Genomic DNA, 20314 nt, shown 5'->3' with positions numbered 1-20314 from the left:
ATAGTCTGTCACTTAAATGCTGAGTGAACAGGGCCATTCTTCAGTGTAGTCAAGCATTTAGAGACAAATAGCTTCTAAAACTTTAAACGTGAGAAAAATATATACTTTGACAATTATATTCTTAGGGAAAGAGTATACTGTACACATATTCATAATCTATTAAGTGTAATCATGGGCTGATTTAAAGTAAGCACACTTGTGGGAGCTGTAGAGAAGGCTTAGTGGTTAAGGCACTTGCTGGCAGAGCCAGAGGACCGAGGTTCGATCCCCCAGTACCTGGGTAAGCCAGCTACACTAGCCGTCCATTGGCTAGAGGCCCTGGCATGCCCGTTTTCTCTCTGTCTACCTGCCTGTTTCTCTAATAAATAAACCAGACAATAAGCACACTAGTCTAGTAGCAGCTGGCTGATGTCACAATGTGCATTGTGAGGTCCCTGAAAGCTCTATGACATATCTGAGATATCTACTCCCCTCAGTGCTGTTTGGGCCAGTGGGAGACTTGGTGATTCACCAGACGCTCACACGTAGCAGTCAGTGCTAGTTTTCGCGAATACTTGACTATGGGAAATTTTTTCAGTTTTGGAGGTGAGTTCACACTGTCTTTGGGTGCTTTCCCTTTAAGTAGACTGGACTGTGTCTTTCAAATACTTTGTTTAAATATTTCTTCTGGCTCACATGGTGATAGTTCCATTTTATACTGTGATTTATTCCTTTATCGTTGTACTTTTATTCACTAAATTACGTGTACATTATTTCTAATACTGTGAAAGGGCTTAAGTGTGTGTATTTTGTGTTAATGAACTAAAAACACTCAGTTGATGAACAAGAATGTAAAGATTCGCTCTTGATTTATACTGATGTGTGATACGTACATAGTTTCAATGACCAATGAGATTGGTTTTCAGATAATTGTGAATATCTGCATGTCTGTACTTGAAGCTTTAATAAAAGAGTTGTTAGTGCTAATCCTGTTGTCACAGGCTCTGTGGCTTGGTTCTCCTGACCAGTCTGAGCTGTCAGAAACTTGAACCCTGCCTGGCCTTTCCTGTCGTTTGACAATGAGCTAAATGTAGAGGCCCTTATATTTGTGAGTAATTAATACACGGAATATAGGGGTTGTCACAGGTACCAGAACTTTTCTTTTCTTTTTTTTTTTTTTTTTGGTTTTCTGAGGTAGGGTCTCACTGTATCTGCTTCACGTCGAAGGGGAACGGTGCCCAGAGGAGCAGTTTCAGCGTCCTGGCTGACCGCGCCCCAGGAGGCCGTTCGCCTCTGCTGCCAGTTTAGGCGGCGTGTGCGGCGTGCTGGGGGAACCGCTGGGCCTCCGCGCAGACCTGCGTGAGACTGCAGTTTATACCATGCGGGAAAATAAGACAGGACTTACTACTAGGAACTACAGAAACCAGTCATTGATGCTTTAAAATATATTCTATTCATTTATTTGTAAGGGGGAGAGAGAGAGAATGAATGAGCACACCAGGACCTCTTGACACTGCAAATTCTAGATACATGCGCACTACGGGTACTGGGTATTGAACCCAGGCCATCAGGCTTTGCAAGCAAGAACCTTTAACCTCCAAGCTATCCCTTTAGCCCTAATCATTAATTTTTTTTTTTTTTTTTTTTTTTTTTTGGTTTTTCGAGGTAGGGTCTCACTCTAGCCAGGCTGACCTGGAATTCACTATGGGGTCTCAGGGTGGCCTCGAACTCATGGCAGTCCTCCTACCTCTGCCCCCCGAGTGCTGTGATTAAAAGCGTGTTCCACCACACCTGGCTTAACTTTGTTGTGTTATACATACATACGTACGTACATACACACACACACACACACACACACACACACACACACACACATATATATATGACGGGCTGGAGGGATGGCTTAGCAGTTAAAAGCATTTGCCTGCAAGGCCCAAGGACCCAGGTTCGATTCCCCCGGGCCCACGTTAACCAGATGCACAAGGTGGCGCATGGTGCAGTTGGTTTGCAGTGGCTGGAGGCCCTGGCGCGGCCATTCTCTCTCTCCCTCTTTCTCTCTGGCAAATAAATAAATAAAATTTAAAAAACAAAAACAAAATACTTCAATGTCTACAGCTGCTTCCGTTGAAAACATTTGAAAGTTTAAAGCATCATAGTAAAAAATAAGTATATAACTGTTTAAGTCCACACTGATGCCTTAATTATTAATAAGCCAATGTATTATTATAGCAGTACCTGTTTAAAAAGAAACAAGAAGACTCAGTGTTTCTGGCATGGTTAACTCATGGAATTGAATCAGGGGCTTAACATTCCTAAAGGATGTTGTTACTGAAACATATCCCACACCAGTTTCTAAACTTGAGAATATTTTTAGTGGCTCTTTTTATTTTTATTTTTTTGCCAGAATATTCATATTATATTTGTATGCTTGTTTTATCCTTATATAAAGAGCAAAGATAATTATGTATTTGTTTGAATGTTTAACTGGAAATATCCATGGATTTGGCTAATTTATATTTACTTTTTTTTTTTTTTTTTGGTTTTTCAAGGTAGGATCTCACTCTAGTTCAGGCTGACCTAGTAGAAATCACTATGTAGTCTCAGGCTGGGCTTGAACTCATGGTGATCCTCCTACCTCTGCCTCCTGAGTGCTGGGATTAAAGGTGTGCACCATCATTCCTGTTTTTTTGTTTTTGTTTTTGTTTTTTTTCGTTTTCTGAGGTAGGGTATCACTCTATCCCAGGCTAACCTGGAATTCACTATGGAGTCCCAGGGTGGCCTCGAACTCATGGCAATCCTCCTACCTCTGCCTCCCAAGTGCTGGGATTGAAGGTGTGCATCACCACACCCGGCCAAAAATATATTTTAATCAAAAGTTTTGAACATTTTTAGAAAATCATTTACAACAGTAATTACAATGAGTCTTTTGTGAGCAGACATGCTTACCACACTCACTTTTACACAGTTGCTCCCTCACTTAACCTATTGGTACTTATAAGCGTAAGCAACAAGCCTTCCAAGGGCAAAGCATGTCATCAGGAATCCATGGTACACAGTTTAATTTTGAGAGGGTTTTTTTAAATTTAATTTTTATTTTTTTGGTTTTTCGAAGTAGGGTCTCACTTTAGCCCAGGCTGACCTGGAATTCACTATGCAGTCTCAGGGTGGCCTTGATCTCATGGCGATCCTCCTTCCTTTGCTTCCCAAGTGCTGGGATTAAAGGCGTGCGCCACCACGCCCGACTGAGGTGTAGTTTTTAGCTATGAAAGCTAAAGGTTACTTTATACTCAAACTGCAATTTCTAGACGCATGTGCCACTCCGGGTACTGGGGGATTGAACCCAGGACATCAGGCTTTGCAAGCAAGAACCTCTAACCACTGATCCATCCTTTCAGCCCCCAATCATTAATTTTTTGTGTTTGTTTGTTTTGGTTTTTTGAGTGGACTTGTAGAAGACTGCAGTGATGATGGTGGAAACACTCAGGAGCTTTGATGGTTTTTTTATTTTATTTTATTTTATTTAATTTTTATTTACATTTTCCATGATTATAAAATATATCCCATGGTAATTGATGAGGTTTTTATAACTTAAAAATATGTCTTCTCTGCTAAAACAAGAAAAGATGTCCTTTCCCTTTTCCTTTCCTGGACACTTTCTTTTCAGAAGCTGGAGCAGATTTGTACTTGGTGTTTCTGAGGGGGCAGACCTGTGAATTTCTTGCTTACTCTGCTTGCGGGGGGGCGGCCGAGGTGCTGGCGAAGGTGGCCGCGCCCAGGTCGCCCCGCCTCGCGGCCCAGGCAGCCCCCTGCGGCCCTTCTTCCCCGTGGAGGGCGACGTGGTCCCGCACGCGCAGGTGGGCTTCAGGCCCGGGCGCAGCGGCGCGGGAAGGGCGGGGCCGCGGGTCCCAGCGGGTGGGAAGGGCGGGGCCGAGCCGCCTGCAGCGCCCCCCGCCAGGAGCGGCCCTGCGCTAGGACTGGGGGCGGGGCGGAGCTGCAATTAGTTCTACTTTTACTTTTAAAATTGATTTTATATAAATTCCAATTCTTTGTCGCTACATGGGTTTTTAGAAGTTACCTACAATGTTTTAGAATTGTTTACAGTATGCTGATGTAATTTAAGTTCTGACACATTAAATCACCACCTCCTCTAATGGTTATTACAAAATTCCACATTCTCTCTCTCTGTCTCTCAAATAAACAAAATAAGATAAAAAGATTAAAATAGTTACAAAAAAAAGGGGGACTGGGGAAATGGCTTAGCATTTAAAGCGTTTGCTTGCAAAGCCTACGGATCCAGGTTCGATTCCTTAAGAACCACATGCATCTATGCATGTGGAGTTTGTTTGCAGTGGTTGTAGGTCCTGGCATGCTCATTCTCTTTCTCTCTGTCTCTCCCTCTCTCTCAAATAAATTAAATTAAATTAAATTAAATTAAATTAAAAAGATTAAAATAGTTTGAAATTCCAGCAAACTGCATGTATTTTTTCTTTTTTATCTAATACCATTTGTAGTGTCAATGAAACCACTTTGCGAATGCTTTAACAGCTGGATTGTACCTGTCTTGACCATGATTGGGGTTTAATGCCACTGTTGGTTCATCCATCCTCTTTATTTTATTTACTTATTTACTTATTAGTTTTTCAAGGTAGGGTCTCACTCTAGCTCAGGCTGACCTGGAATTCACTATGTAGTCTCAAGGTGGCCTAGAACTCTTGGCAATCCTTCAACCTCTGCCTTCGGAGTGCTGGGATTAAAGGTGTGTGCCCCCATGCCCCGCCCATCCTCTTCCTTCAACAACCTTGGTAGACATCTGAGCAGAGATAATCAAATTACTCTTCATACCACAGCAAACATGAACTTTACCTAGTTGGTGACTACTGAGGAAAATCAGCAGCTTTTCTGTTTAAACCATGGTAAAATGTTTACAATGTTGCCCTTCACTGAGATGGCTTAACAGGTAAGGTGTTTGCTTGCAAAGCCAAAGGATCATGCTTCAATTCTCCAGGACCCACATAAGCCAGATGCACAAGGGGATGCACATGTCTGGAGTTCATTTGCAGTGGCTGGAGGCCCATGTGCACCCATTCTCTCCCCTCCCCTCTGATTTTTTTCTGTCTCTCAAATAAACAAATAAATAAAAATAAAAATAAAAACAAAAATACAATATCAACCTGGGCATGGGGGCACACGCCTTTAAACCCAGCACTTGGGCGGCAGAGGTAGGAGGATCGCCATGAGTTCAAGGCCACTCTGAGACTCCATAGTGAATTCCAGGTCAGCCTGGGCTAGAGTGAGACCCTACCTCGAAAAACCTATTCATAGACATACATACATATCTATATCTATATATCTATATCTATCTATATATATATATACACACACATACATACATACATATATACACACATATATGTATGCATATATAATATATATACACACATATGTATGTATACACACACACACACACACAATATCAGTGTCCTCACTCTGAAATTATTTGTTATTCTATAGCTGAGAAAGAATAGAGAAATATTATTAGAATTTGTGCCTGACATTAGATGCAATTTCCCAGTAAAAGCTTATGTCACCAAGAAGAAAAACTACATACTGAGTGATGCATATAAAATATACATGTTTGGACATGTGGAGGTTGACATAAGATTAACAGATGTCAAGTAGCATCATTTCACTGTTTCAGGAGGGTCTGAAGAAGCAATAGAACACTCCCATCTAATCATGACACTTTGGAAAGGGTTTACCCAAGGGGAGACTGCTTGGATCCCATTGCTTTCAGTTCCTAAGACTTAAAATGTAAAGCATCCTGTCCCTCCTTTCTCTTCAGCTGTCTCTTGGCCTTTGTTTTCCTGTCAAGGAGCAAAGCATGGCTGTTCATCTTCTAGACCCATGGTGTTTAGCCACATAGACTGAACCCCTGGACATTTGTTCTTATGAAGCAAAGAGCCCTGGGTAATCAATGATCACACCAGCAGCTGATGGCTTCTTGTGTCCTTCTAGGAGGCGGTCAGGAGGTGGAGGATGTGGGCCCCTCTGAAACTGATGACATAAATATGGACTTAGAGGAGGTAATGTAGCCTCTACTTTTTCTTTTTTACTATTTTATTTTATTTATTTGACAGAGTAAACAGGAAGAGAAAGAGAGAGAATGGGCACACCAGGGCCTCCAGCCACTGCAAATGAACCCTAGATGCATGCAACCCCTTGTGCATTTGGCTAACGTGGGTCCTGGGGAATCAAACCTGGATCCTTTGCCTTTGCAAGGAAATGCCTTAACCGCTAAGCCATCCCTCCAGCCCAGCCTTTACTTTTTCTAAGATAGGAAGATAGTGTTTGTGACTCCTTCAATTTTTTGTGGAGGTCACATATGAACAACAAATTGATTATGTAAGGCCAGGCATGGTGGCACATGCCTTTAATCCCAGCGCTGCGGAGGCAGTGGTAATAGGATGACTGTGAGTTCAAGACCAACCTGAACTAAAGAGTGACGCTATCCTGAGAGTATATAGTGAACTCCAGATCAGCCTGGGCTAGAGTGAAACCCTGCCTGGAAAAACAAACAAAAAAGTGGACAATTCTATCATCTCTTATTTTTTATGTATTTTATATTTACTTATTTATTGGACAGAGAAAGAGGGAGAGGGAGAAAATGGGAGTGCCATGGCCTCCAGCCACTGCAAACGAACTCCAGACACATGTGTCCCCTTGTGCATCTGGCTAACATGGGTCTTTTGGCTTTGCAGGCAAATGCCCTAATGGCTAAGCCATCCCTCCAGCCCTCTACCATCTTTTTAAAGGATGTTTGTTATCTCTAAGTGACCTTTCCCACTTCTTCTACGGGATGCCATGGTTTGGATAGAATTTAAGGGTGTCACCCCAAGGCTCTCGGAGTGGATGCTTCATATGTCCAGTATTGTGGCATTGAGGTGGTGACACATTAAATCACAAGGCACAGTGTATTTAATTGGGACAACCTAAGCACTTTAGAGTGGCGTAATGAGCTCTCACAAGAGCAGGTTGTTACCAAGTTTCTCTGCCATGTTGCCATGTATCTTTGGAACTCTAAATGCAGCCCCAGGAAACAGAGATGTGATCTGGGCTTTGAATCAGCAAATGTACAATAAATACTGCTGAAAGTGCCCAGCTTCACATGACTGCCACCTATGACAGACTGACTTGTGACTTGACCACTCACTCCCATTTTCCACACCTCTGTGAGAACTAAAGACCTGGGTATATGGGGCTGAAGAGATGGCTTATCAGTTAAAGTGTTTGCCTGCAAAGCCACAGGACCCTGGTTCAATTCCCCAGGACCCATGTCAGCCAGATGCACAAGATGGTGCATGTGTCTGGAGTTTGTTTTCAGTGGTTGGAGGCTGTGGCTAGCCCATTCTCTCTCTCTCTCTCAATCTCTCTCATAAATAAATAAAAATAAAATATTATTTTTTAAAAGACATGGATGAAGAGAACTCAGCATGATGTGGCCTCAAAATGTTTCTTCTCCTTTACATTACAGGTGGAATCTCCAAAAAAGAACTTAGGTATGTGTTCTGGAATCACTCACTGAAGACACATTTTAGATAAGCATTGTGAAAAACTGGCTTTCGGGTGTGGTACTGTGATCTGAGTCATGTGCTGGGAATTGGGAGTCCAGTCTGTAATTCAGCTCTATTTTTTTTTTTTATGTAGTTTGGGATTTTGGACATCACTGTCTATCTACATGTGTGTGTTTATCTTAGAAAGATATTCCCCTATATACAATCCAATTTTCTCAACTGAAAAAAAAAATCACAGTGTATCCTGTACCTGCATTAACTAGTTCCACCCCACAATTGACACGTTTGGTGGATTTATTTCACTGGACACCACCCCACTGATGAACTCAGCAATGGCACAGAGGAAAGTAACCAAGCTCTCTAGCCAGGGGCTGCAACAACCACAGTGTGTACCCACGCGTGTGCTGGGCTAAATGCAATGCTCCTGTGTTACAAACACTGCTTGTCACCCGGGATGGGATGACAGTCCCTGTGTGAGAGCTCCAGCCCCACAGAGTTGGGGAAACATTTACGTTGGTAGAGTGCCAGCCTTGTGTGGGGGAGGCTCTTAGTTCAATCCCCAGGACTGGAAAATAAGGTCTAGCTCTCCCCCTGCATACCTGCAACCCTCCAGCTCACAGAGGCGCTAAACACTATCAAGATTGTCTCAGTGATCCAGACACTGCGATAGCATCTGCGCATAGGGCCACACACATTCACTTGTTCGGATGGTAGAAAAAGCCTACCTGGTTTTGCTCAGTTCACGGGTTCTGAACATCGGAGCCACTCCACAGGAAAACGTGTGTTTGCATGTCACAGTCAGGTTCCTGCCAAGCAGGCCCATTCCTGCAGGAAGCGGTGACGCGCTTTAGCGCATTAGAGAGTCTATTATCACGACTGCGAAGAGCAGCACGATTTAGGGATGGGCTCCACCAAGGTCTGCAATCCCCACGCGCCCCTTACCCAGCTCGGCCATCCTTTTGCGAGGACGCTTGTGAAGTGGAGGTGGGCAGACTGCTCATTGTCTCTCATTGATAGACAGACAGGGTCTATGTGCACTGAGAAGGGCAAGCCCAGGAGGTGATCTGCCCAGTGAATGGACATCATGATTTAAAAAGACGGGTGCATGAGGATGCGCCTGATGCAGCCCTTGGCTATGAGGGCCTTTGTTAAGAGGAGCTGGGCTAGGCTATGGATGGAGCTTGCCAGTATGCACAATACAATCCCTGGTACTTCATGAAATCAGGTATGGTGGGTCACGGCAGTAATCCCCCCCTTGGGAGGAAGAAGCAATAGGATCAGAAATTCAAGGTCATCATCAGCTACATTAGTTTAAGCCCAGCTAGTCCGCTGGACAACATTCAAAAGGATGGAATGTAGCCGGGTGTGGTGATGCACACCTTTAATCCCAGCACTCAGGAGGCAGAGGTAAGGGGGATCACTGTGAGTTCAAGGCCACCGTGAGACTGCGTAGTGAATTCCAGATCAGCCTGGGCTAGAGTGAGACCCTGCCTCAAAAAAAACCCAAAACCAAAACCATCGGGTGATGCCCTTTAATTGCCAATGCTTGGGCCATAGATAGGAGGCTGTAGACGCGAAGCCAACTTTGCCGGGAGGGGAGCAGGGAGGGTCCCCTGGGTGCTAGTGCGGCCACAGCCCTTCTCGGCCAGGCCTAGCCCAGGCTGCACACGGTTGTACAGAACAAATGACCACGGAGAAAGTGGTGGTCACGGACACAGTTCATTCAGTCTCCCCCGTACTTCCCCTTTCGTTCACCTCGAAGCCCTTACCCAGTGCTGGACATTGGAGGGGAAATGTCTTTGTTGAACAACCATCATGTTACAGTCCGTTTCCAGCTGTTAAATCTGAGTCCCGGGAGGAGGCCCCAGCTCTGTTCTCACGTCTGCGTGGTTAGCTGGTCGTCAGAAGCCCTCGCTGAGAGGCAGATGACAGTGGGAAGGTAGTGGAGAGGGATGGCCACGCAGCAATGCCAACCAAGTTCCTCTGATGACTTCTGTTGAAGGAAATCTGTCCTGTTTGGATCAGGATTGCAGATGTTTTGTTTCTGTCAGGTAGTCTGGTCACAGTGACATGATAGTACTTAATCCAGTATCCCTGGGTGAAAAGTAGGAGCGACAGGATGGCCCCTTACCTGACTCCCTCCCAGAAGTGGGCGCAGTGTGCCGCCCTGAGCTGTTAACCATCCTGGTGAGATAAGGCACGGAAGTAAACATCTGCTCTCCATCGAGACACCAACGCGTGCCCTGTGGACACAACCCTTCCTGTGTCACGCCTCAGTATCTCCAATAGCCAATTATTTGTTGTTCTACAACTGAGGAAGAATAGACAAATACTAATATTTGTGCCTGGTATTAAACCCGTTTTCCTAATACAAAGTCATGTTACCAAGGAGAGAAAACAACTACATACTGACGGATGAAGGCACAATTTCCATGTTTGGACATGTGGAGGTTGACTTACGATTGGCAGATGTCAAGTAGCATCACTTTGCTGTCTAAGGAGGGTCTCGAGAAGGAATAGAACACTCCCATCTAATCATGACACTTTGGGAAGGGTTTACCCACTCACAGAAGGCTTGCTTCCCACTGCTCTCAGTTGCCAAGACTTAAAATGTAAAACAACCTGTTTCTGTCTTCTCTTTGGCTGTCTCATGGCCTTTGTTTTCCTGTCAACGAGCCAAGCTCGGTTGTTCACCTTCTGCCCTCGTTTCTTTGAGCCCTAGGGATATAATAATCATGCCATTAGTGGACAGTTTCTTGTGTCCTTCCAGGAGATCAGGAGGAGGAGGATTCATCCTCATCCTCTGAGGATGAGGCGGAGCCAACTCCCATGAAGGTAAGGTAGCATCTCCTTTTCCTAAGACAGAACGGTGCTTTCAAGCCAGGCACGGGGGTGCATGTCTTTATTCTCAGCACTTGGGATGCAGCAGTAAGAGGATCGCTGTGAGTCTGAGGCCACCCTGAGATGACACAGTGAATTACAGATCAGCCTGGGCTACAGCAAGATCCTACCTCAAAAAACAAACAAAGTTGATTTCATGATTTCTTGAGACTTTGTAGACATAACATACAAACAATAAAATAGGTTTTAGAGTGTCTGCCAAGTAGAGGAGGAAATGGAACTTAACCAAACCATCCCTGATTTCAAAGTGGCATTAAAAAAAAATGCCAGTGCAGGTTGCAAACTGCATGCTCAGGTATCTGTTGGTTGGGAGCAAATGGTTCTGTTTAGATTCACAATGTTTGCCAGACGTGGTGGCGCACGCCTTTAATCCCAGCACTTGGGAGGCAGAGGTAGGAGTGTCGCCATGAGTTGGAGGCCACCCTGAGACTACATAGTGAATTCCAAGTCAGCTTGAGCTAGAGTGAGACTCTACTTCAAAAAAAAAAAATAAAAATAAAAATAAAAAATAAAAAAAGATTAAGATTGATCATCAACCAAAAGTGGACAATTGGTTTTTTTTTCGAGGTAGGGTCTCACTCTGGTCCAGGCTGACTTGGAAATAACTATGTAGCCTCAGGGTGGACTCGAATTCATGGCGATCCTCCTACCTCTGCCTCCTTAGTGCTGGGATTAAAGGTATGTGTCACCACGCCTGGCTCAAAATTGGACAATTTTTGTCATCTATGAAAAGGATGTGTTTTCCCTAAGTGACCTCTCCCATTTCTTCTGGGGGATGTTTGGCTTGAATAGAATTTAAGGGTGTCACCCAAAGGTCCTTGTGGTGATGCTTTATGTGTCCAGTGTTGTGGCACTGAGGTGGTGGTGGCGCATTTCAGTTACAAGGCACAGTGTAGATAATGAGGGCATCGTAACCATTAGAACAGAGTAATGAGCTCTCATGAGAGCAGGTGGTTACCAAGTTTCCCTGCCATGTTGCTATGTGCCTTATGAATTCTAAACGCAGCCCCCCGAAGGCTGAGAAGCATGATCTGGGCTTTGAATCCGCAAACGAACAATAAACACTGCTTAAAGCGCCCAGCCTCGTGTGACAGCCACACATAATAGACCAACACAGCCTTTGACTTGACCACTCACTCCCGTTACTCCAAACCTCTGGGAGAACTAAAGACCTGGGTAAAGAGAACTCAGGATAATGTGGCCTCAAAATGTTTCTCCCCTTTACATTACAGGCGGAGCATAAAAACAGAAGAGTTTGTATGTATCTGGAATCACTTACTAAAGACCCACTTTAGATAAGCATTGTAGAAATTCTGGCTTTTCTGCTGTAGTGCTGTGATCTGAGTCCTGTGCTGGGAATTGGGAGTTCAGGCCCTAAATTCTACTGTTTCTTATTTCGTTCAGCGTTTGGGGCATCCGTGTCTATCTATATGTGTGTATTTATCTGAGGGAGGTATTTCCTGGTGTACAATCCAATTTTCTCAATTGAAAAACATCACAGTATATCCTGTATCTGGATTACTTAGTTCCAGTCCCAAGACAGACACACTGGGTAGATGTAATTTCTTGGACACCACCCACAGATGAACTCAGCAATGGCACAGAGGAAAGTAACCAAGCTCTCTAGCCATGGGCTGCAACCACAGTGTGTACCCACGCGTGTGCAGGCTAAACGCAACACTCCTGTGTTACAAACGTTGCTTGTCACCCGGGATGGGATGACAGTCCCTGTGTGAGAGCTCCAGCCCCACAGAGTTGGGGAAACATTTACGTTGGTAGGGTGCCAGCCTTGTGTGCGGGAGGCTCTTAGTTCAATCCCCAGGACTGGAAAATAAGGTCTAGCTCTCCCCCTGCATACCTGCAACCCTCCAGCTCACAGAGGCGCTAAACACTATCAAGATTGTCTCAGTGATCCAGACACTGCGATAGCATCTGCGCATCTGTCTGCAGACTTTCACATGCTGTATGATGCAAAGAGCCTGGCTGTGTGAGATGACTATGTTGAAAGTTTGTAATGAGATCACATGCTTAAGCTCAGAATAATTACTCATTTCCCTCTGTTTTCTTGCCATTAAGCTAACCTGTTTTATTGATGCATTTCCAGTGTCTTCTCATGACAAAGCATTCCAGGATCAGAAAATCAAAACTTTCTTGAAAAATACAAAAGTTCAACCACAAACGTGCTGTGTAAAACCTGTAACAGGTAACGTCATAGGCTGACTGTGCAGTTTTAATAATTTGGTTAAGTTGTGGACAGTGACTGTATGTATAGCATATCGCATAGGTAAAATGATGAAGAGGTGTAGTCATACTTTTTGGGAGATGGCAGTTCATGTTATGGTAGCACTCTAGTCCAGGCTGACCTGAAATTCATTCTGTAATCTCAGGGTGGCCTCAAAATCACAGTGATCTTCTACCTCTGTCTCCCAAGTATTGGGATTAGAGGCGTGCGCCACCACGCCTTGCTTTAGTCATACTTTTTAAGATGTGAAATATTAATTTGTTATGTCAGAGAGTGCCAACCACAGAATTGAAAAATGCATTTAAACTCAGAATTTTTTTTACCCCATCACTTCGGAAGCTGGGGTCAGAGCATGCCTATGACTTCAAGGCAAGACTGGGCTACAGACACAATTCCAGGCCATCCCTAGTCAGAGTGAAACTGCTCAAGGAAAATAGTAAACTTGGGATTTCGTTCTATGTGAAGCTAATAATTTTCTATAATATAGACTCATCTAATATCTATTCAACATATTTCCACAATTGTTGAACAAATCAGACCACCCTGAAACTGATGTCTTATGTTTATTTTAGTGTGTATGTATGTTTGCATATATTATATACATATAAATCATATATATATATGCATACATCTATATTTATATATACACAAATATATGTGTACATAGAAAGATGATAGATAGACAGATAGATATTGTTTGCAGGCAGGGTCTTAGTGTAGTTCATTGTGACATGGAGCTCACTGTACCCTCAGGATGGCCTTGAACTTGTGGAGATCTCCTCAGCTTCTCTAGTGCTGGTATTTAAGGTCTGCACCACAACAGGTGGCATGAATATATTTTAAAAATATTATTTACTTATTTATTTGCAAGCATAGAGAGACAGTTGAGAGAGAAAGAGAGAGAGAATGAATCAGCATCAGCATTCCAGGGCTACAAGCGACTGTCACCCCCCTCCAAAAAAAAAAAACCCACTCCAGACACATGTGCTAATTCATTTTACTTTTTAAAATTTTTATTTATTTATTTGAGAGCAACAGACAGAGAGTGAGAGAGGCAGAGAGAGAGAGAGAGAGAGAGAGAGAGAGAGAGAGAGAGAGAGAGAATGGACGTGCCAGGGCCTCCAGCCACTGTGAATGAACTCCAGATGCATACGCCCCCTTGTGCATCTGGCTAACATAGATCCTAGGGAATCAAGCCTCAAATTAGGGTCCTGGACTGGAGAGATGGCTTAGCAGTTAAGCACTTAGCTGTGAAGCCTAAGGACTCCCGTTTGAGGCTCGATTCCCCAGGACCCATATTAGCCAGATGCAGAAGGGGGCACACGCATCTGGAGTTTGTTTTCAGTGGCTAGAGGCCCTGACACGCCCATTCCCCCCCCCCCTGCCTCTTTTTCTCTCTGTCTGTCATTCTCAAATTAATAAATAAAAATAACCTAAAAAATATTTTTAAAACTGGGGTCCTTCAGGTTCACAGGCAAGCGCTTAACCACTAAGCCATTTCTCCAGACCTCATCTTACTTCTTTATTTATTTATTTATTTATTTATTTATTTATTTATTTGAGAGCAACAGACAGAGAACGAGGCAGAGAGAGAGAGAGAGAGAGAGAGAGAGAGAGAGAGAATGGGCGCGCCAGGGCTACCAGCCACTGCAAACGAACTCCAGACGCGTGCGCCCCCTTGTGCATCTGGCTAACGTGGGACCTGGGGAACCGAGCCTCGAACCGGGGTCCTTAGGCTTCACAGGCAAGCGCTTAACCGCTAAACCATCTCTCCAGCCCCTCATCTTACTTCTTATAGGGAGAAGGGAATTGAAAAAGTGTGCTGGCTTTGGAGCCAAGTGCCTTAACCATTAACCCATCTCTGCAGCTGATGCATGTTTTTTATTTGTGATAATGGAAATCCTGAAACATTATTAACTGAGAGCACTTTAAAATTTTAAAAATCAAATTTATTTATCTTATGGATGCAAAGGGAGTGAGAAATTAATTATTATGCATTTCCTACAGTCTACTACACTATAACATCAGAAATGGCTCTGCACCAATTACATTTCCTGAAAATGACTTCATGTACTAAAAGCAGGATATTCAAATGGCCTTGAAAAAGTAAAAAAAAAAAAAAAAAAAAGTCATTAGCCATTTTGATGACTTCCTCAGCATGAAGATAGAATGGGAAAAAGCTTCCATTAAAAAACAGTGTGAGCAGCGATAAGTGGCGCATGCCTTTAATCCCAGCACTCGGGAGGCAGAGGTAGGAGGATCGCCAAGAGTTCAAGGCCACCCTGAGACTACAGAGTGAATTCCAGGTCAGCCTGAGCTAGAGTGAGATCCTACCTCGAAAAGAAAAACAAAACAAAACAAACAAACAAAACAAAACAAAACTGTGCATTCTATGCCATTTCACATCCTTTATTTGTGTGTGTTAAGGACAGGGCATCTTGTAGCCTTAAATCCAGTGTGCCTAAAAGTGACCTCAAACCCTCCTCACCCTTCCTTCCTAGAGGTGACGTGGCAGGTAGGGGCTGCCACATTCAGCTCAGTAGGACTGATTTGTACCATTCACAGTGCCCAGAGCTTTACGGCCCAGGCTTCAATGTGTCAGTCATTCTGGCTTCTTTCTCTTCTTCCCCCGGTAGAAGGGATCATTAGCAGCTCAGAACCATGTGCTCACTATACACCTCAATGACTGTTTAGGTCCACATAGAGAAATTTCCACCAGTGGGATGAAATCACAAGTTACCATCATAATGACATTGCTTCTGCTTCCTTCTAGATCTGGAGCATGAGGAGGATGGGCAAAGTCCAGAAACACTCGTAAGACCTCAGTTCTGTGTCTGTATAGAATTGTAGTTCTTTGTTCAATACATGTGCACTGTGTTTGGACAGATTAAGATCATGAGCTGCTGAGAATTCAGTGGGAACCTCTGACCAGCCTATTGCGGGTTCCCCATGATGACTAATGTTGCCAAATTCAATATCATTAATACATGGAAGGCTTTTCCTCTTCAGTGAATTTCCAACTCATAATACCAGCAGGATACATGAAAGTCCAAGCCGATTTTGTAACTGCAGTCTGCCTTATAGACTATATCTTGGCATCTGCGGTCCATTGTGACATCATTGTTGACCTAAACAAAGTGTGGCACTGCGTGATTTCCTAATGCATCCTAGTAAAGCCAAAAATGATGTGGAGTGTACTGAAGGGATGACCATTGACAATGTTTCTTTTTCTATAGGTGCAGAAGTCCGAGGAGGAGGAGGAGGATCCTGGTACGTACTGGGAAATCCCACATGTACTGAGGAAGCACGTTCCTCTTTCAGTGCAGAGATCTGTGAGTTGGGAGATCCTGGTAGGAAAGAGGAGGGTGAAGGTGTTAATGACATGACCTGATTCTGCCATGAAGGCTGAGTGGAATCAGGTGGAATGCTGAAGTTCTCCTGTGCACCGATCATCTTTCTTCTTCCAAGTGGACAGAGGAAATGACAAGGCTCTGTCAGTTACTGGCAGTATTTAATTAGCTCCTGTACACAGCGACCATCATGACGTCAAAGAAGGACTCTGGGTGGGAATAGAGGGACTGAGTTTCTCCTTTAGTGCTTCATGCTGTGCCCATCATTTCACCTACAAGATGGTAGGGAGCGTATCCAAGTGGAAAGCTGTCATGATATTCATGTGGCCTAAAGTCAGTGTGGGTTTTGTACCATGGAGGTAATTGTGAACCAGGGCAAAGGCAAGGCTGGTGAGAGTGGGTGGGGTTTTTTTGTTTTGTTTTTTGTGGTGCTGATTGCATTGGTGAGCCACTCTCTCTCTCTATTGGCTTTATTCCAGAGTCCTTTCCTTCCGAGTACGTCGCTGTGCGTACCGCACGAAAAAGCATCGATCTCCACTCTGGTAATCCCTCCTATTTACCTGATCCATCATCTGCCCTATTCTTGATTATCTGCTCTGTGCTATCTTTGGCAAAAAACATGCATGTGTTCTGGAGAGTTATACATTGAGAGCTGATGAGTCAGGAACCATAAATATACCCAGAAAGAACCTGTGAAAGCAGCAATGGTTTTCTGCCTAGACAGCAAATGAGACACCACCAATGATCTGATGTACATTGGTGTCATATTTTTATGACAATCATTCCTCCACCTGTTTCCTCTTTGAAAGGTTCTTCCTGTCTGAGACCATGTGAATACACAGAGCAGTTTTTATTGCCTATTCTGACGGTTGTGAATTTGGTCTCTTAGCTTCATGTAGGTTGATTTTGGTCACACTATACTGTAAATCTGACATCAATAATGCTCACCATGCCAGTAAGACACCTCCTTCACTGAGAGTGACACAAACCCCCTGACTGTCCTGATGACAGGGAATCACAAGTGTCTCTCTAGTACTATGTAGGAATGACAAAAGTGACATTAGAGCTGGGTGTGGCACTGAAGGCTAATTATTCAAACACTTGGGATACATAAGTAGGAGGATAACCATGAGTTCAAGGCCACCCTGAGACTACACAGTGAATTCCAGGTCAACTTCTTGTTATAGCAGCATGATAGATTCAAATAGGCTTGAAAATGTCAAGAGGGTCCTTGGCCAGTTGATAACTGTCCCAAGCTCTGCAAAGAATGTGAAAAGGCTTATATTTGAAAACAGTTGCATTCTACACAATTTCAGTTAGCTCCATAGCATATTTTTGGGACATGGCCTTAAATCCAGTGTGCCTAAAAATGGCCTCAAACCCTCTTCACCCTTCCTTCCTAGAGCTGACATGACAGGTAGGGGCTGCCACATTCAGCTCAGTAGGACTGATTTGTACCATTCACAGTGCCCAGAGCTTTCTGGCTGGGGCTTCAAAGTGTCAGTCATTCCGGCTTCTTTCTCCCCTTCCCCCGGTAGAAGGGATCATTAGCAACTCAGTACCACATGCTCAACATGCACATCAATGACTGTATAGGTCCACATGGAGAAATTTCCACCAGCCAGGTGAAATCACAATTACTAAAATAATGACATTGTTTCTGCTTCCTTCTAGACCTCGAGCACGAGGGAAAACATGGCAGTCCATTACCTCTAGAAACACCACAGGTCTGTGTCTGTAGAGAAATGCAATTCTATGTCCGGTACATGTGCATATCTTTGGACAGGTTAAGATCAATACGAGGAAGGACTTTCCTCATCAGTGAATTTCAATCTCACATTCCCAGCAAGATACCAGAAAGTCCAAGCAGACTCCAGAACTGCAGTCAGCCTTATAGACTATATTTTCTCGTCTAAAGTCAAATGTGACAGCATTGCTGACCTATGCAAACTGCCACTGCATGATTTCCTAATGCATCCTAGTTCAGCCAAACACGATGAGGAATGTACTAAGGGATGACCACTCACAATGTTCATTTTTCTCTAGGTGGAGAAGTTCAAGGAGGAGGATGATATTGGTATGTACTGGGAAATCCACATATACTGAGGTGGCATGTTCCTCTTTCTGTGCTGTGATCTCTGAGCTGGGTGGCCCTGGTAGGAAAAAGGAGGGTGAAGGTGGACATGAGATGACCTGATTCAGCCATGAAGGCTGTGTAGGAATCATGTGGAGTCCTGAAGTTCTCCTAGGCGCCGATTATCTTTCCTCTTCCAGATGGACAGAGGAAATGACAAGGCTCTGTCAGTTACTGGCAGTATTTAGTTAGCTCCCTGTACACATTGACCATTGTGACATTAGAAGGAGGAGGACTCTGGGTGGGAATAGAGGAACGGAGTTTCTCCTTTACGGCTTCATGCTGTAATTGTCATTCCACCTACAAGATGATAGGAAGTGTATCCAAGTGGAAAGCTGTCATGATATTCCTGTGGCCTAAAGACAGTGTTGGTTTCATACCATGGAGTAATTGTGAACCAGGGGAAAAGCAAGGCTGGTATGCTGTGAGGGGTGTGTTTTGTGGGGTGCAGATCGGATTAGTGAGCCACCCTCTCTATTGGCTTTATTTCAGACTCACCTCCTCCCCGTTACGTTCCTGTGCGTGGTGCACGGAATAGCATCGATCTTCACTCAGGTAATCACTTCTGTTACGTGACCCAACATCTGCCATATTCTTAGTTATCTGGTCTGTGTATCTTTTGTAAAAACAATGCATGTGTGATGGAGAGTGATACTTTGATAGCTGATGTGTCAGGGAGCATTGACATACCCCAGACAGAGAGACATCTATGAAAGCTGCAAGTGTTTCCTGTCATTGCCTAGAAACCAAATGAGATATCTCCAATGGTTTGATGTATGTTGGTCTCACAGTTTTATGAGCAATTATTCTACCTGTATCCTCTTAGAAAGTTTCTTCTCCCCTGAGACCATGTGAATGCACACAGCAGTTTTTATTGCCTATTGTGACAGATGTGACTTGTGTGTCTTAGCATAATGTAGTTTGCCTTTGGTCACACGTTAAACCTGACTTCAGTGATTCTCGGCTTGCCACAAAGGATACCATGTACACTGAGAGAGACACAAACCCCCTGACTGTCGTGATGGCACGGACTCACAATGTGTCTCCAGCAGTATGCAGTAATGACAAAAGTGACAATGGAGCTGGGTGTGGCAATGCAGGACTTTAATTCCAACACTTGGGATGCAGAAATAAGGGGTTCCCCATGAGTCCCAGGCCATCCTCAGAGTATATAGCGAATTCCAGGTCAACCTGGCCTAGGGTGACACCATACCTATAAAATGAAAAACAGAAAATAAAGAAAGTAGGAAAGAAATGAAGAAAGAAAAGGAAGAAAGTTAACGATATTTGGTATTGAACCAGTATTAAATTATTGTACTTTCATGTTTGCAAATCCTGTTCACGTACACTATGGATTTGAACCTGTGGGTAGTAAACAACATTGTATTTCCTAGGTTATGCTTTCACCCTCAGATGAATTTCTGCCAAATTTGACAACCTGTAAAAGGGACTTCATGTTATAGCAGCATGATATGCACAAATGGACTTGAAAATGTCGAGAAGTTCCTTGGCCATTGTGGGAACGTTTCCAATTGGACAAAGATTGAGAAAAGGCTTCCATTAGAAAACACTGTGAATTCTATGCCATTTCACTTTCCTGTTTTGCATCTGTTTGGACCAGGGCCTCCTTAGCTCAGACAGGCTACAAATCCTGTATACCTAAAAGTGGCCTCAAAACCGCTTCACTCTTATTTGTAGAGTGGCATGACAGATAGGGACTGCCACATACAGCTCAGTAGGACTGATTTATACCACTCACAGTGCCCTGAGCTTTACGGCCCAGGCTTCAAAGTGCCGGTCATTCGGCGTCTTTCTCTCCCTCCCCTGGTAGAAGGGATCATTAGCAGCTCAGTACCACGTGCTCACCATGCATCTCAATGACTGTTTAGGTCCACATAGAGAAATTTCCTCCGGCCTGATGTAATCTCAAGTTGCAATATAATGATATTGCAATATAATGACATTGCTTCTGCTTCCTTCTAGACCTCGAGCACGAGGAAGACCGAACCAGTCCCATCACACTCGTAAGACCACAGTTCTGTGTCTTTATAGAAATGTAGTTCTTTGTCCAGTACATGGGCACTGTCTTTGAGCAGATTAATAACAAGAGCTGGTGAGAATTCAGTGGGAAGCTCTA

At 43.9% G+C, this 20314-nt stretch overlaps 1 protein-coding gene across 1 annotated transcript in view; it reads left to right on the top strand.

Annotated features, from left to right (window-relative positions):
* The first annotated feature begins 8720 nt into the window (after window positions 1–8720).
* Window positions 8721–20314, top strand: part of LOC123454795 (probable ATP-dependent RNA helicase DHX34) — a 21866-nt gene continuing 10272 nt past the window's right edge. The window contains exons 1-4 of the mRNA XM_045134204.1: window positions 8721–8775; window positions 10321–10385; window positions 15930–15963; window positions 20161–20201. Coding sequence (XP_044990139.1) covers window positions 8721–8775; window positions 10321–10385; window positions 15930–15963; window positions 20161–20201 — 195 coding nt within the window. The remainder of the gene's footprint in view (window positions 8776–10320; window positions 10386–15929; window positions 15964–20160; window positions 20202–20314) is intronic.

This window comes from Jaculus jaculus, chromosome 14, assembly GCF_020740685.1.
Source record: "Jaculus jaculus isolate mJacJac1 chromosome 14, mJacJac1.mat.Y.cur, whole genome shotgun sequence".
Taxonomy (NCBI): Eukaryota; Metazoa; Chordata; class Mammalia; order Rodentia; family Dipodidae; genus Jaculus; species Jaculus jaculus.
This window is presented reverse-complemented; position numbering and strand designations above follow the sequence as displayed.